Source organism: Phocoena phocoena, chromosome 7 (assembly GCF_963924675.1).
Source record: "Phocoena phocoena chromosome 7, mPhoPho1.1, whole genome shotgun sequence".
Lineage (NCBI taxonomy): Eukaryota > Metazoa > Chordata > Mammalia > Artiodactyla > Phocoenidae > Phocoena > Phocoena phocoena.
The window spans coordinates 3,315,209-3,332,660 of record NC_089225.1 but is presented as its reverse complement, the minus strand read 5'-3'; the positions used below and the strand labels follow the sequence as shown (position 1 = coordinate 3,332,660).

The 17,452-nt window shown below is 46.3% G+C and overlaps 1 protein-coding gene across 2 annotated transcripts in view; it reads right to left on the bottom strand.

The window, feature by feature from the left end:
• Positions 1-16,552, bottom strand: part of ARHGEF4 (Rho guanine nucleotide exchange factor 4) — a 72,530-nt gene extending 55,978 nt beyond the window's left edge. The window contains exons 1-2 of one of the 2 annotated variants that reach the window (XM_065881149.1): positions 16,364-16,380; positions 15,978-16,308 (exon numbers count right to left, since the gene is read on the bottom strand). In XM_065881149.1, the coding sequence (XP_065737221.1) occupies positions 15,978-16,308; positions 16,364-16,380 (348 nt within the window). Of the gene's footprint in view, positions 1-15,977 lie in introns of both variants that reach the window. The other variant, XM_065881148.1, reaches the window with a different exon arrangement.
• Between the last annotated feature and the right edge of the window lie 900 nt (positions 16,553-17,452).

The window sequence follows — 17,452 nt, the reverse complement described above, 5'->3', positions numbered from 1 at the left end:
CCATATCCTCTAGTCCATTCTCTAGTAGGTCTGTGTCTTTATTCCTGTCTTACCCCAAGGTTCTTCATGACATTTTTTTTTCTTAAATTCCATATATATGTGTTAGCATATGGTATTTGTCTTTCTCTTTCTGACTTACTGTATGACAGACTCTAGGTCTATCCACCTCATTACAAATAGCTCAATTTCGTTTCTTTTTATGGCTGAGTAATATTCCATTGTATATATGTGCTACATCTTCTTTATACATTCATCCGATGATGGACACTTAGGTTGTTTCCACCTCTGGGCTATTGTAAATAGAGCTGCAGTGAACATTGTGGTACATGACTCTTTTTGAATTATGGTGTTCTCAGGGTATATGCCCAGTAGTGGGATTGCTGGGTCATATGGTAGTTCTATTTGTAGTTTTTTAAGGAACCTCCATACTGTTCTCCATAGTGGCTGTACCAATTCACATTCCCACCAGCAGTGCAAGTGTTCCCTTTTCTCCACACCCTCTCCAGCATTTATTGTTTCTAGATTTTTTGATAATGGCCATTATGACCGGTGTGAGATGATACCTCATTGTAGTTTTGATTTGCATTTCTCTAATGATTAATGATGTTGAGCATCCTTTCATGTGTTTGTTGGCGGTCTGTATATCTTCTTTGGAGAAATGTCTATTTAGGTCTTCTGCCCATTTCTGGATTGGGTTGTTTGTTTTTTTGTTATTGAGCTGCATGAGCTGCTTGTAAATTTTGGAGATGAATCCTTTGTCAGTTGCTTCATTTGCAAATATTTTCTCCCATTCTGAGGGCTGTCTTTTTGTCTTGCTTATGGTTTCCTTTGCTGTGCAAAAGCTTTGAAGTTTCATTAGGTCCCATTTGTTTATTTTTGTTTTTATTTCCCTTACTCTAGGAGGTGGGTCAAAAAATGTCTCTTCTTTTGCTTAAGCTTGTATCTCTCAATTTACATCACTTGCCTCCAGTCTACAGGTCCCACCTTTTCTTTCTTCAGTGTATCTTACACAACTCAGGTTCTCAGTTAAGATGACTGGGTTCAGAGAGTTGTCTAGATTATTTCCTGAAACTTTCTGAAGTGTTTCCACATCTGCCTTCATCTGCCTCCTCCCCTCAAAATGAATTATTTGCTGGCACTACTGTTGGCTGATTTTAGTGAGTATAATTCAGAAGGCTCCTATATAACTTCTAACTTTGAGGCAGGAGATAGATGGGCTCCAGGCTAGACATTTACAACTGGCCTCCTGTTCACACTTCCTGGGGTGAGAAAAAGATGGGCTCACTACCAGCTCTCTGTTTACATTTCCTGAGGCAAGAGACAAACATGTGCTACATATTTATGACCAGACTCCTGTCTACATCTTGAGATCTGCACTTCAATATAAGAAGAAATAACAGGAATAGGGTAGATAACTGGACACTGGACACTTCTGTGGCAGGGACAGAGAGAGGCTAAACCCTGTTAAAAGATCAAGAGGTCATACATTTCCCATCCTCGTGGCAAGGGAGACACTACACATGCACAAAAGGCTTCCCAGGGTCAAAAAGGCAGGGGAAGCCAGACCATAGTAAGTCCTGCTGTCTTCCTCCCCCATGCCTTTGTGATGAAATCCATTTTGGCTGAGGGGTGCGTGTGCACCCAGAGGAGGGTCATGAGACAAATTTGCCGTGGGGTCAAAACAATATAATTGGCCAAGAAGAAGACAAAGACCCAGAAGACTGCCCCCTTATAAAGGATTTAAACTTCCCAAAGGTGGGCCTCTTGTGACTCTCTTGCTGAGTTCGCCCGTGCGTGTAGTCTGCTTTTCTAATAAACACTTTTACTTTCTTCTATACCTTCTGTCTCCTTGTCAGATTCTTCCTCTCAAGGTAGACAAAGGACTGGGGACTTAGCTTCTATCCTCTGGCCCCGTGGTCTAGTGGTTAAGATCCTGGTTTCCATTCAGGTAACCTGGGTTCGATCCCCAGTCAGGGAACTAAGTTCTTGGTTCCAGTCACTGCTTACTGTAAGCTACTGCTCACTGCTGCGTGCGTCCGAAATCAACCTGACTATCTAACCATCCCTGGCACTGAACTTGGAGCCCAGGGGAGGCTTGTGGCATCCCACGGTGCAGGGGCTAGTAGGAAACGGAAGCATGAGGTCAACATCTCCCAAGTGTGCCCCTCAGGTGTATATGTGCACACACATACACAAATTCTAGAGTCAAATGAACTTTGAAAGTGCTACAATGCAGAGAAGAAAATTATAGGCTCTGAGATGTTTAACCTGCCTTCTCCAAACTTATCTGATCATGGATCCCCTTTTCCACTAAACATCGCTGACGACTAGTGCTCTAGGCTAGCAGTCTCCAACCTTTTTGGCACCAGCAACCAGTTTCGTGGAAGACAATTTTTCCACGGATGGGAGGTGGGATGGTTCAGGCGGTAATGCGAGCAATGGGGAGCGGCTGTAAATACAGATGAAGCTTCGCTCGCTCACCCGCCACTCACCTCCTGCTGTGTGGCCCGGTTCCTAACAGGCCGCGGACCGGTACTGGTCCATGGCCTGGGGGCTGGGAAGCCCTGCTCTAGGTCACACTCTGGGATGTGTGTTTCTAGTTTCGCTTTCATAGTAATTGCCTTGGACAACCTCCCCATGCAGCAATTTCCTCACTGCTCAACAGAGACCAAATAAGCATCTCAGATCAGATACAGATGGAATGGAAGAAACATGGTAACCTGATAGACCAGAGGTCAATTCTAAGCTACCTAATCAATCAGCTGTGTGATGTGATCACCACTTAGTAAACTCTGTGAACTCCCATTTATCTTATTTATAAAATAGAACTGTTCTGAGAATTAAATAGAACAATTCTTAATTAATATGGCATTTCTTCTTCATCTGCACCCTCTCAGCAGTGTTCTTTCTACTACTGACAGCAGAGGGTGGGTAGAGAGATGCCTAGATGACAGGTCTGGAAGCCTAGATCACCTAAATTAGTGTTTTAAAATGTACCCAGAATTTGTTTTAATCAGGTACAGTAAGACATGCAGACACAGAAATGACTGTCATGAAGGAAGAAGTTTATACTCATGGTTCCCTAGAAATATGAAGCTTGGCATGTCATGCAGGGCCAATGTGGAAGTACCAGGCTTAGTCAGGAGGTGCAGGGAGTGGGGAAAGATAGGCCAGAGCCTTGACTGTGGTTTCAATGGGAAAGGCAAGGCAAGGCGGGGTAAGCAGGCAGGATTGGCCAGTCTGAATCACTGCTGGGGTTCCGGGGTGTAGAGGCTGGCTAAGTCTTCTGGCCCCTGACCCTGGAGACATTAGGACAGGGCATAGTGGCACTGAGGGTGACAGCCTGATAAAGGAGGTGGAGGTGTAATTAGGTAATACAGGTAATTAATTAGGTAATACAGAAAATGAAAACATGATTGACACAGTTAGTGCTTTGTACACTCGGAAAAATGGGACCTGATCCTGTTTCCTGATTCCCAAGTTGTCAACATGTCTAGAACTTAACTCAGCATCTTCCTACAACCTATTGGTCCTGGACTACTTACCTCAGTGAGAGCATCTCCACCCACCCTGGGTACCCAAGTCAAATGCCTGGGAGTTACAGGTACCTCTTTTGCTCTCTATGAGCAGTTGCCCCAATGCTGGAAACTGATGACAAGTAGCCTTCAGTGATAGCGCCCTGAGAGACTGTTGCAACTTCAGAGAGCCATCATCCCCAAGGCCCTGCCCCTTCCCGGAGTGGTCCCCAATCAATGGATGTGGAAGGATAAAGGCCTAGCCATCTCAGCCCAAGTTGACACAACTGTGAAGGGCCATTCTAGCTCCTGAATGACTGGGAAGTTGGCCATGCCTGTTACTGGATCTGCATCATATAGCTGGATCTCTCCCTTTGCCCACGACTGCCTCGTTCCTCTCCCTTCCTGGATGTGGATCCCCAAAGACACTCTTTGATAAACATCCTGTGCTCTAAATTCTGTCTAAGGCTGTTTCCCAGGAAATCCAACCTGTGACACCAATCTACTACAGAGTTTGGGCAACACCTCCTATGCAACACCTTTTGAAGTTTACTTTCAAGTCTTGCCCCACTATTGGTGTTTTAGTTCATGGCCACCATCATATCTTGCTTAGATAACCACAAGAGTCCAGCTCCTGGCCAAAAACCTACGGTGATCTTTCAGGTCTGACCAAAGGCAATTACAAAGACTTTCACCAGGGAAAGTTGCCCTCTCCAGAGCAGACCTGGTACACAGACAGCACACTGCGGTCTCTGAGGGGGATGGTGGCTACAGTCAGGACTCCGGCCCCCTGGCTGGCCATGCTCCTACACATAGCTGCATCCCTGGCCCAGGTGCCTCTATTCGGAGACCTCTTTATCTGGAGCTTTCAGCCAAGACCTTACTCAGGTGCTTCTGTTGAGATGCCTTATGGAGGTGGGGGGAAACCTTGAAGACACTTTTCTCCACTCCCATCCAGTACTCCTTAACCTTTCCCTGCTACCTACCCCTGGTGCCCCATCCATAAAACGGCAGGAGCCTTTTGTTCTGGGCTCTCTCCGCAGTGAGACATTCTCCCCATCTGCGCAAATATGCGGGAAAAGGAACATTGTGGGAGCCAGAGCTTTCTCCTCTTTTTTTTTTTTAGGCCAAAATGCACTTTATTGACATTTGTGTACATTATGAAATGATCACCATGATAAATCTAGTAACCATCTGTCCCCATACAAAGTTATTACAATATTATTGATCATATTCCTTATGCTATATATTGCATCCCCATGACTTTTAAAATTTTATTAACTAGAGATTTGTACCTCTTAATCCCCTTTAGCTATATCCACCCCTCCTTCTCCTCTGGCAACCAACTGTTTGAGTCTGTTTTCATTTTGTTTTGTTTGTTTGTTTTTTAGATTCCACATATAAGATCATATGGCATTTGTCTTTCTCTGTCTGACTTACTTCATTTAGCATAGCACCCTCTTGATCCATTCATGCTATGACAAATGGAAATACTTCATCTTTTTATGGCTGAGTAATGTTCCATTGTGTATATAGATACCATATCGTTTTTATCCATTCATCTCTGGACAGACACTTGGGTTGCTTCCCAGAAGTGAAATTGCTGGATCATATGGAAGTTCTATTTTTCTTTTTCTTTTTTTTTTTTTTTGCGGTACGCAGGCCTCTTACTGTTGTGGCCTCTCCCGTTGCGGAGCACAGGCTCCGGACGCGCAGGCTCAGCGGCCATGGCTCACGGGCCCAGCCGCTCCGCGGCATGTGGGATCTTCCCGGACCGGGGCACGAACCCGTGTCCCCTGCATCGGCAGGCGGACTCTCAACCACTGCGCCACCAGGGAAGCCCTATGTTTCATTTTTTGAGGAACCTCCATACTGTTTTTCATAGCAGCTGCACCAATTTACATTCCCATCAATAGGGGTCCATTTTTCTCTACATTTTCACCAACACTTGTTACTCGTTGCCTTTTAGATAATCGCCATTCTGACACATGTGATTACACTACTGCAGTGAGCGATTAAAGGCTTGGCTGTGAGACACTCTCATTTTGGTGTCTAATCAATTTTGCCAACACCTGGCAGCACAGCACTCTCCAGCTCAGCTCTATTCTTGATGGACTCTACTTATTCTCTGAACAAAGATGACCTTTCAAAGTGAAATTTGCACCCAACATTTACCAAGATAGACCATATTTTGAGCCATAAAATGAAGCTTGAAATTTTTTAAAGGAACTAAATCATACCAAATATGCTCTCTGACCAAACTGAATTAAACTGGAAATCAATAAAAGATATTTGGGAAAATCCCCCCAAATTTGTCTTCCTAAACTTACATGGGCTTACTGATTGTATAAGGTAGCATTACTTATACTAAATGTTTAAGATTATAAAAAAATGTACATTTGTATTTAACCAAACTGAATCAATATCCCTACAAACTTTCAATAGGAAGTATGTCAGCTTGAAGATAATTTCTAAGAGCTTAAAGTAACTTAACTGATAGATATTCAATAGGTATCTAGATCATTTCAATAAAATACAATACTGTATCATTGATTACTAAATATAACAAGTTTATGTACTCTTGCTTTTTATTTTATATGCTACAGACAGACTGTATATAGTTGGTTCTGTTAATCATTATGTTTATTTTTTCACTTCAAGAAGCTGTGCTATAAGGAATGTATACAGATACAGAAAGTTGTAAGGGAATTCTACGTCATGGTCAAAGCTAAGAGTTGATGGGTTTTTAAATAAGATTTTCAAAAGGAACTTTAGTATCAAATACTATACCGATAAAAAAAGAATTTGATTTTCTGTCTGTTAAAATGACAAAATTTTCTTAGATTACTGGTCTGCTCTTTTTTTGTTTTTTTGGCCTGCAGGATCTTGGTTTTCTGACCAGGGATCGAACCCGGGGCCCCCACAGTGGAAGCACGGACTCCTAACCACTGGACTGCCAGGGAATTTCCTATAGGTCTGCTCTTTTTTTTTTTTTTTTAAATTTAGTTTTGGCTGCGTTGGGTCTTCGTTGCTGTGTGTGGGCTTTCTCTAATTGCGGCGAGTGGGGGCTACTCTTCGTTGTTGTGCGCGGGCCTCTCATTGTGGTGGCTTCTCCCATTGTGGAGCACGGGCTGTAGGTGCCACAGTAGTTGTGGCGCATGGGCTCAGCAGTTGTGGTTTGAGGGCTCTAGAGTGCAGGCTCAGTAGTTGTGGCGCACGGGCTTAGTTACTCCGTGGCATGTGGGATCTTCCTGGACCAGGGCTCGAACCTGTGTCCCCTGCATTGGCAGGAGGATTCTTAACCACTGAGCCACCAGGGAAGCCCTGGTTTGCTCTTAATAAGAGGTTGTAAAAGGTTATTCATTGCTTTCTGTGTAATCTGCTTACATAGTAAAGATTCTGTGTATTATCAAAATCATTCCTTGTGCTTTGCTGACTTTGTTATGCCCTCGATTATTTAATAAAATGAAAGTTTCTTAGTTAGGAAAGAGCTAAGGTTCTTTACAATCATGTTTACTTTAGAAATATTTTATTAAATAGTTAGCCAAGTATTGTTCTCAGTAACCCACAATCCTATCTTAATCAGTGTTCAAATCTTCTGACAATTTTTGATATTTTGCCTTTCCAAAATTAAATCCTAAATGATGACTTTTTGTACCTATAACTGTCTTTGTGATTTCCCAGAGGGCCCCTGGCAAATCATAAAGCATTTGTTCTCTCACCTTGTTAAGAAAGACAAGTGCTAGATATATTTAGGTATATTTGATACTGATGAGTCAAATGGGAAGAGTTGTCAAGTCAGAAGAGTTGCATAGCTTTCCCTAGGTTAAATTTGAACGGGTAGGGACTTCCCTGGTGGCGCAGCTCCCAATGCAGGGGGCCTGGATTCGATTCCTGGTCAGGGAACTAGATCCCACATACATGCCACAACTAAGAGTTTGCATGCCACAACTAAGGAGCCAGCTAGCCACAACTAAGACCTGGTGCAACCAAATAAATAAATATTAAAAAATTTTTGAATGGGTAAAATACTAATAATATAAATATTTCAGACACTGTATACTGTATGGAAAGTCCCATGGAAAGTCCCTAGAGAATTGCCAATGTCCTTGCTGTCCATGATGTGTTTCTATTCATTGGAATCCTGGTGCCACTTTTCCTGATATCATACAACAACAGTATTGTGTTATCGGTCATAATTTCATTTATAGTTGAACAACACGGATTTGAAATGTGCAGGTCCACTTACACATGGATTCTTTTCAGTAGTAGATACTACAGGACTACATGGTCCTACCTACTACATGGTCCATGGATGGCTGAATCTGCAGATGCAGAGGAACCACGGATACAGAGGGCTGACTATAAGCTGTATGTGGATTAACCTTGACATTGTTCAAAGGTCAACTGTATTTTTAAAATGTTAACTTGGTTGCAGCTGTACTTCTTTAAATCTAGCATCTTGTAAGGGATTCATATCACTTACTTATGGGATTTTATTAATCTACAGATGTTTATTAATATACAGGTCTGCTCCAGACTTATTGACTCTCTCTATATATTTGATATATTCTAACTGTGTACTTGGCATATTCATAATATAACTTTGTCAGAATTATTATATATCTGAAGATTTTTTCCTCTGTAAAGATGCATCCTCCATAAAGATTCCCCTGAAAATGTTCATCCATTTTAACAAGTTAGATGTAACGTTAACGGCCTTCTTTGAGAACAGGGTTAATCATTATGTTTGTAATTATGATGTCTAAATTTTTTTTTTTTTTTTTTTGCGGTACGCAGGCCTCTCACTGCTGTGGCCTCTCCCGTTGCGGAGCACAGGCTCCGGACGCGCAGGCTCAGCGGCCATGGTTCACGGGCGCAGCCGCTCCGCGGCATGTGGGATCCTCCCGGACCGGGGCACGAACCCGTGTCCCCTGCATCGGCAGGCAGACTCTCAACCACTGCGCCACCAGGGAAGCCCTGTCTAAATTTTTTTTGATTGACTTCATTATCTTGTTTTGTATACTGCAGAAACAACGAAATTTCCTCATCCATTACATTATCCTTATTATGAATTCTCATCAGATCTTTCATTTTAATGTTCTATTTCTTGGATATACAAGAACCCCCTTTTGTTCTTACATTATCTTTAACTCATAAATTGCCATTTAGTAGACTACACTTTGTAAAGCTAAATGAAACATCTGTAAATAATATCTTTTTCTCCCTATCAGACCGCTCCAGAATTTAAAAAACTCTTACTAAGTATTCTTATTTTCAAAGCAATATAATTATTTGCATAGGTGCAGTGAGAATCTGTCCTCCCTGTTAAGAAGAGGAATAGTTGGAACATTGGCTACACAACCAAACCCTTGCCTGGAATGTCATATTTGGGAATGATACTAGTTTAGTCAAATATAACCAGACAGGGCTTCCCTGGTGGCACAGTGGTTGAGAGTCCGCCTGCCGATGCAGGGAACACGGGTTCGTGCCCCAGTCCGGGAAGATCCCACATGCCACGGAGCGGCTGGGCCCGTGAGCCATGGCCGCTGAGCCTGCGCGTCCGGAGCCTGTGCTCCGCAACAGGACAGGCCACAACAGTGAGAGGCCCGCATACCGCAAAAAAAAAATAAAATAAAAATAACCAGACACTTGTAAGGAGCTCAGGTTGACTTCCTGGAGCCAATGTTCACAAAGCCCTCTTGGAAAAAGTGGCCTGATGTCAGGCTAATTGGGTTCCCAGCCTTACAGGTCAGTAAGGAAAGTCACCTTCTGGCAGGCTCAGGAGCTTTAGGATGTTTTGGAAATATTTAGAAGGCAGGAATTCACCCAAATCTACAGGTGCTGCAGGTGAGATCTAGTGGGGAATTCTTGGCTTGGCTTCCTAGCCACAGATGTACAACGTTCATAAACTGGAAGACTCCATATTGTCAAGATTTCAATTCTCCCCAAACTGATCTATAGAGTCAACACAATCCACATCAAAACTGCAGGAGGATATTTTGTAGATATTGACAATCTGATTCTAAAATGTACAAGGAAAGGCAAAAAAAAAATAGAATAACTAAAGCAATATTGAAAAAGAAGAACAGAATTAGATGATTCACATACCTGATTTTAAGGCATACTATAAAGCTACAATAATCAAGACCATGTGGTATGCGTAAAAGGACAGACCCTTAGATCAGTGGAAAAGAACAGGGAGTCCAGAAACAAACATAGATAGCTGGTTTTGGCAAAGGTACAAAGGCAATTCAGTGGAGAAAGAAGTCTTTTAACTAAATGGTGCTACAACATTTGAAAATGCAAATGCAAAAAAAGAACCTTCACCCTCATCTCAAACCTTATAAAAATTAACTCAAAATGGATCAAAGATCTAAGTATAAAATGTAAAACTATAAAACCTTCCTAAAGAAAACACAGGAGAAACTCTTTGTGTCCTCAGGTTCGGTAAAGATTTTTTGACTATAACACTAAAAGTATGATCCATAAAAGAAAAACTATAAATTAGCTTCCATTGAAATTACAAATTTTAGCTTTGCAAAAGACACTATTAGAGAATTAAAATACCAGCCAGAGACTGGAAACAATGTTTGCAAATCATATATCTGACAAAGTACTTCTACTCAGAATACAGTATAAAGCACTCTCAAAACCCAATAATAAGAAAATAACCCAATAAAAACTGGGCAAAAGATTCAGGCACTTCACCAAAGAAGATATAAATATGGCAAATAAGTATATGAAAGATGTTCAACATCAACAGTCATTAGGCAACTACAAATTAAAACCAAATGAGATATTATACACCTAATAGAATGGCTTAAAAAATTGGCAATACTAAGCACAGACGAGGATACTGAGCAATGGCAACCAGCATACTTTGATGGTGAGAATGCAGCTACTTTGGAAAAAAGTTTGGTAGTTTCTTATAAAGGTAAACGTTCATTTACCAAATGACCCAACAATTCACTCCTAGGTACTTACCCAAGAGAAACAAAACTCATGTCCGTACAAAGACTCATACACTAATTGTTCACAGAAGTTTTATTTGTAATAGACAAAAACTGGAAACAACTCAAATGTCAGTTAGTGAACTGATAAGCAAACTGTGGAACATCTATCCCGTGGAACACTACTCAGCAACTAAAAGGAGAAAACCAACTATTGATATATGCAAAAACATAATGAACCTCCAATGCATTTACGTAAGGTGAAAGAAGCCAGGCTAAAAAGACAACATGATATAATTCCATTTATATGACATTCTGGAATAGGCAAATCCATTTGGATGGAGAATAGACTAGTCAGGGACTGGAGGTGGGGGAAAGGGTTGACTACAAAGGGGCAGCTTTAATTTTTTGGAGTGATGAAACTTCTATATTTTGATTATGGTGGTGGTTACACAGCTGTTTAAATCTGTCAAAACTCTTAGAACTATCCACCAAAGAGAGTAATTTTTACTGTGTATAACTTTAAGAAAAATAAAGAAAGAAGGAAAAAAAGTATCTAAGCAATTTGGCCACATCAACCTTCTGCCTGAAACCTTTCCATGGCTCCAAAAATTGTTAGTCCACATTTTCCAGCATGCAGCCACAGTCTGGTCTTCCCGTCTGCAGACTCATCTCTTGCTATGCTTCTCATGCCATAGTATATGCAATTCCTGCATATTTAAAGCACCCGGCATGGTACCTAGCACGGATGCTCAGTCAGCACAGGTTACCTTTCTTCATACAGTTTTCAGCATTTGTTTATGTTAGCCCTCTCTCCCCAAAGCTCTTTCTACACCTCATCACAGAAAACTCGTAGGCATTAAGGCTCAGGCAACACCTCCTCCTGATGTGTTTCTCTGAACCACTTCCTCCTGTCCCTGCCCCCCATGGCAGGCTGGGCCTGGCACCCCTCTTCTGAGCTTCCTTATCTGTGCAGTCCTTAAAATATCCTGCCCACTAACAGTGTCTTTGCATACCTGGGGCCTTGGGACATGACAGATAGTTTATGCCAAGAATATGATTTATGCTGGGCCCCTTGAGCTACACTATATTAGTGGCCTCTGTAGAGACTGGAGACTAAGTAACTAAGGTCAGTTGTGGATGCCGCATGCCTAAGTAACTGACCGCCAATAAAAACCCTCGACCTCAAGGCTTGGGTGAACTTCCCTGGTTGGCAATACCTCCTACACGTTCTCGCCATGTTGCTGGGATTCCATGAAAGGGGACACCTGGAAGCTTGTGCCTGCTTTCCCCTGGACTCTGTCCTATGCACCTTTTGCCTAGATTTTAATTTGAATCCTTTCACTGCAATATATTGGAACTACAAGTGTCACCACTTTTCTGAGCTCTGTGAATCCTTCTAGAGAATTATCTACTGAGAGTGGTTCTGGAACGTCATCCCATTGAGTTTACTTCTATCACAGCACTTATCATAATGAATTGATGCTGCCTGTCTCTCTCTGTGCTGTGATTCCTTTAAGGGCAATAACCTCGTACAATTTGTTTGCCATCTCTAGTGCCTAGAGCTGTGCCTGGAACCCAATGTGTTAAATAAATGTCTGATTGCAAGAGAGGCACAGCCTTCTCATGAGGCTGATTCCCTTCTGAGCCAGAAAAATGCCTCCAGGGCTTGCAGAGGAATGTGGATGTAGCATGGTTTCTCTCCCAAGAAATCACATGACACTGACCAGGTAGTGAGAACTGTCAGGTAGTGAGAACTGTCAGCACGGGTAGTGAGAACCGTCAACCCCAGAAGCGTGAATTGAGAATTAAGCCTGTGAGACAACACATCCAGAATAGGAATTTAAAAAGCCTTAGCCAAGTAACAGTGGCGTGATAGCATAGCTGAGGGCTACGGAGGCTACAGGTGCTGAGGGGGAGAAGAGAACACTGGGCAGAAGAAAGGGCTATGGAAATTCCACTCTGTCAACTACATTTTATTTTCAGAATCTGCCTTTAAGGAAAGCCTTCTCCAAACCAGGGTAAGTGACATTTCAGTGGAAAATGCCAAGACTGGATATTTAAAATTCAAAAGGTCTTTGGGGGACTTCCCTGGTGGCGCAGTGGTTAAGGATCTGCCTGCCAATGCAGGGGACACGGGTTCGATCCCTGGTCTGGGAAGATCCCACATGCTGTGGAGCAACTAAGCCCGTACGCCACAACTACTGAAGCCCGCGCGCCTAGAGCCCGTGCTCCGCGACAAGAGACGCCACCGCAATGAGAAGCCCGTGCACCGCAACGAAGAGCAGCCGTCGCTCACCGCAACTAGAGAAAGCCTGCGTGCCGCAACGAAGACCCAAAGCAACCAAAAACAAATAAAACAAACAAACAAACAAACAAAAAGTCTTTGGAAACAAGGAGGGTCTACTTACAGTTCTCTGCTGGATTTCCTGACTAATGTTCTGCCCGGCAGGTTAGCTGTAATTCCAGCCTCAAGTACTAACCTTTCTGGCTCTTGCTGACAGCTTTGAAAATGTTTAGCAATACACTTCATCACAAAAGTCAAAACAACGATAAGTTTTGCTAAGGACCTTTTACTGGTAATTCTGAATCTTCCTTCAGAGGCACGCACACACAGCTCAATTCAACACACGTATGTTTTGTCTTAGAGCCACAGACCAGTCAAATGGAAATACAATATGAAATAAATGCCAACTCACTAGTGGGAACCCACCTTAATTCAACAGCCCTGACTAGGATCGTGGAATTCTAGAGTTGATTAGAAAAGAGGTCAGACCTTAGATTTCCATGTCCTCATTTTGAAAATGGGGTACCTGGGGCCCAGAATAAAAGCCCTGTCTGTTGAATAAAGACAACAGTGACCATGCAAGTAGCTAAGACATTACTTCAATGTGTGAATCCCCCCAGTATGCTGCCTTTCCCTGCTGGGCCTGGCCCAGCTTCCAGTCTAAACTCAGCAAAGAGCCCCCCGTTTAAGTCACACCAATTCAGGCCTGAAGCTCTAGTCAGACATGACCCAGCTGGGCAACCTTGGATAAGTTACTGCATCTCTCTGAGCTTGTTTTCATACCTGGATTGTAGTATAGCAGTAGATTTTTATGTGGTTAATGAAGTAACATGGAGCCTCACACCTGGCATATATAGAAGATGCTTGACAAATGTACCTTCCCTTTCTTCTTCCTATCAAGTCCTCCTCTATGGCAGCCTTTCCAACAAGACTTCCTCAACTGAACCACAAATCCAAAGAAAATTATTTGAACGCTTATTTTCTCAGTTCCTCCCAAGGATGGCAAATAGCTAGTACCATTCCAGAAGAAGAGAAGAGGATTCACTCATTACATATAATGAGGGCCTCAGGACATCAGGACTTAATTCTCTCCAGGAATTCAGTTGAGAGATGGCTCCATGCACTCACACAGCTGTACAGGGTTCATGTACCCCTTCATACCTCAAGGGTACAGGGTTCATGTACCCCTTCATACCTCAAGGGTACAGGGTTCATGTACCCTTTCATACCTCAAGGGTACAGGGTTCATGTACCCTTTCATACCTTCATACCCTCATACCACACTACCCATGGAGAGCCTCCCAGAAAAAGGCAGAAAGTCGAGGTCTGAGGGTTCTCATGTCAACTCTTCCAACATCATATTGCTTTAAACCCTGCCCTGTCACTGCAAGGGCAGCTCTGAGCCCCTCAAGGAGAAGCCTTCTGGGCCTTAGCTTTCACCTTGCCTGCCCTCACCCCGACCCCACACACATACACACCCGCCCCACACGTTCATGCACATACAGCTGCTATCTCTCAAACTCATCCACGCTGCCTCAGTCCCCCCAGTCTGCTCTGGAGAGTCCCTGGATCGCAGGGGTGTCTAATAAACCCAGGCCTCCATATCCATCTGGCTTACCCCTGCCCCGGGGCAGAAGGAAGAAATGGCAAGGGAGTCCAGGGAGGCACCAGGGCCACCTCCCGCAGCCTCTTTGAACCGGTTTGCCAGTGCTGACGTGGAGCAGGTATGCCCTCCAACTCTAGAAGTGGAAGGCAAGTCATTTAGGCAAAGAGAAGGAAGGTTCCTTTGCCAGTTTGCTTGAAGTCCCCCATCGCTATTATCTAGTTTGTTTTTCTCGAATTAGGGGCTATTTAAGCACCCCAGAGAGGAGGGAAAGGCAAGTTTCAAGGGAACTGGGATGGGAGGGAATCAGAGTGGCAGAATTCTGAAAAACTTTTAGTTGGAGGATACACCAACAGCTGGGTTACTCAACTCTTCTGAGTTTCATGTGTTTGTTTTGAGACAGGACAAATGAGGGTCACGGAGTGCTCAATGCAGGGGTCTGGGCATCCTTCACTTTCCTTTTCCAAACGCATGGACTTTAGAGCAGAGTCCAAACCCTTTATCTGCCATTCCTGGTACTCTTACACCCACAGAGCCGACCTCTGGTCCTCCTCAGCCTGGCCTGTGCTCCATCCTGGAGAGGTGCGGGCGCGGACAGGACAACTACAGCGGACGGAATGCGACAAGACAACCCTGCTGCCTGCATGGCCCTCCTGCTCCTCTCTGGCTTTGCTGCTCTGACCCGGGCACGTGCAGACCCTCATCTCCACTGCCTACCTGGGGCTCTACGGCTTTCACAGGCAGCATCCCCACCCCCAACCAGAAACATAATGGGTGAACTACCTCCCTGATTCCCAGGCAGCACCTGTCTTCCTTTACAGCTCTCATTACAGGGGCTCAAAAATAACTTGAAGGTTTCCAAGAAGTAAAATATAAAGATTGCAGTTTAGCAACTAATCAAGGGTCACCACTCTGGGCTTCCTTGCTAATTAATATTTAGGGTCAAAGTCTTCCTATCAACTTGCACCCAGAATTCGGTCCCTGGGGCAGAAAGGGAGCACTAAGGGGGGGCACACAGTGCCAGGGGACATCAGAGCAATCCCATCTCACGGAAACCGCACTGTTTCAGAGGGTCCCTCTGAAGGGACCACTAGAGCCCCTCCTCTTTCAGGGAGCCTCAGTCCTAGAGTCAGGACCAAACACACTGAATCAGGTCCACCCTTGGCTAGTGAGCCCTCTCCTTTCTCCTCTGATTTACAGAACTCAAGGAGCTGCAGTTCGGAAAGCCAGACCTGTGCCATCGGTCAAGAACAGTCTGCGGAAGGGAAACGGCGCATCAAGGGACCACATTCTGTTCTCCGTAAATACTCAATTTCCCAGTTGAGGACGCGCCCGGCTACAAGGGGGGAGGGGGCCGACTAGGGCTCGGCTGTAACAGGTAGAAGTGGGTGAAAACGGGACGGGGGTGGTGGGAAATCGGAAGAAAACCCGGAAAGAGAGAAGGAATCGGAAGAGCAAAGCAATAGGAAGCCAGGAACCAAAAGATGGAAACAAGCAACAGAAAAAGTGCAGGAGGAAAGGACAGGAGGAGAGACCGTCTCGAGAGGGATGGAGAGAAGGCGCTCGAGACGGACAGACGCAGGGAGCGGCGGCGCGCGGGGCGACGGCGGCGCCCTTACCGGCGGTGGCCGAGCGCAGGCTCTCCAGGCTCCAGGAGCGGGACAGGGCGCCGCGCATGCCCCCGCTGCCGCCGCGGCCGCCGCACACCACGCCACTGCTGTCCGAGTCGGAGCCCGGGGACAGCCCGGCGCTACTGCCGCCGCCGCTGCTGCTGCTGGTGCCGAGGTCCCCGCTCGTCTGCCCGCTCGACTCGCTTGGGCATTGCTGCGCCCTCGAGCAGGCGGGCCCGAGCTCCAGCCACAGGTTCGCGGGCGGCTGGGCCGCGGCGGCGGCGGGGCTGCCGGGCGACGGGGCCAGCGAGCCGGGGCCCGGACCGGGCGAGGGGCGTGCAGACGGCCGCGCGGCGTCCTCGGCCCCATCCCCGCCGCCGCACGGCCGCCGCTCCGGGCCAGCTGACATCATGGGGCTCCGCTAAGGAGGCTCCCGGCCGCCGCCAACCGCTCGGGCTCTGTGGCTGCGGCGGCGGGGACCCTCAGCGGGCGCGGTGCGCGCGGACCTCGGGCAAGGCCAGGCGCCCACCGGGCAGGACACGGCGCCTCCGCTCGCCCGGCTCCCGGCCGCCCCGCGGGCGCTGTGCCGCGGCGCCGACCCCGGTGTGGGTCGCGGGCCCGGTCGGCACGCGCTCACGCACGCGCGCACGCAGACCTGGGGCGGTGGCGGCAGGCGCGGCGCGCGGGGCCCTGGGCAGCTATCGGTGCCCGCAGGGCCGCGCCCTGCTGCCGGCCTTGGCGCGCGTATGTTAGGACGGGCGCATCCTCGGAGGGAGGCGGCCGGCACCCCGCAGGCACGACAGTGAGTAGAACCGGCGAGCGCTCACTTTTTCCTTCTAGGACCCAGCTCAGACTGCGCGTCCTTGCCCGTCTGGGGCAGGAGTGTAGGCGGGAGGTCACGCTCAGCCCTGCGAGCCGTGTCGGGGAGCGCGCTTGGTCGGGACGCGCCCCTCCTCCCCGGGCCTGCCTCGGGGGCTGTGCGCTGGGAACACTCGGCGCCCGCGACCCTCGGGACAGCCGGCCAGCAGGAGTATGCCGGCGGTGCTCTGCATACTTCTGATTAAGAAACCATCAAAAGTAGAGGCACGGTCCACGCCAAATGATTTTAGGAAGTGTCTGGGAAAATCCAGTGACAGGCACGATCGAAAATGGGAGCCTTGACGTAGCTCCAAGGATTCTAGGGTTTTTCACATTTTGTTGTCGATGCGGGGGAGCGGGGCAGGGATTAGGGAAGAGAGTTGCCTTTTCCTCCGACGCTCCCAGACACCCGTGAGCATTCTGTAGGTTCTTGGAGTGTGCCTAGAGGGAGGGTGAGGTACCGCCACTGCTCCAAACAAGCGCGATAATCAGTGAGCAGTGTGAGAGGAAGTCCCAGTAAGGACTGACGAGGGCTAAGCAGGGCTGCTGATCGCCCCCACCCCCAGCATCACCACTCCTCCGAGCCCTAGGCAGCTCGTTGTATTAACGATGGTGAGGATGAAATG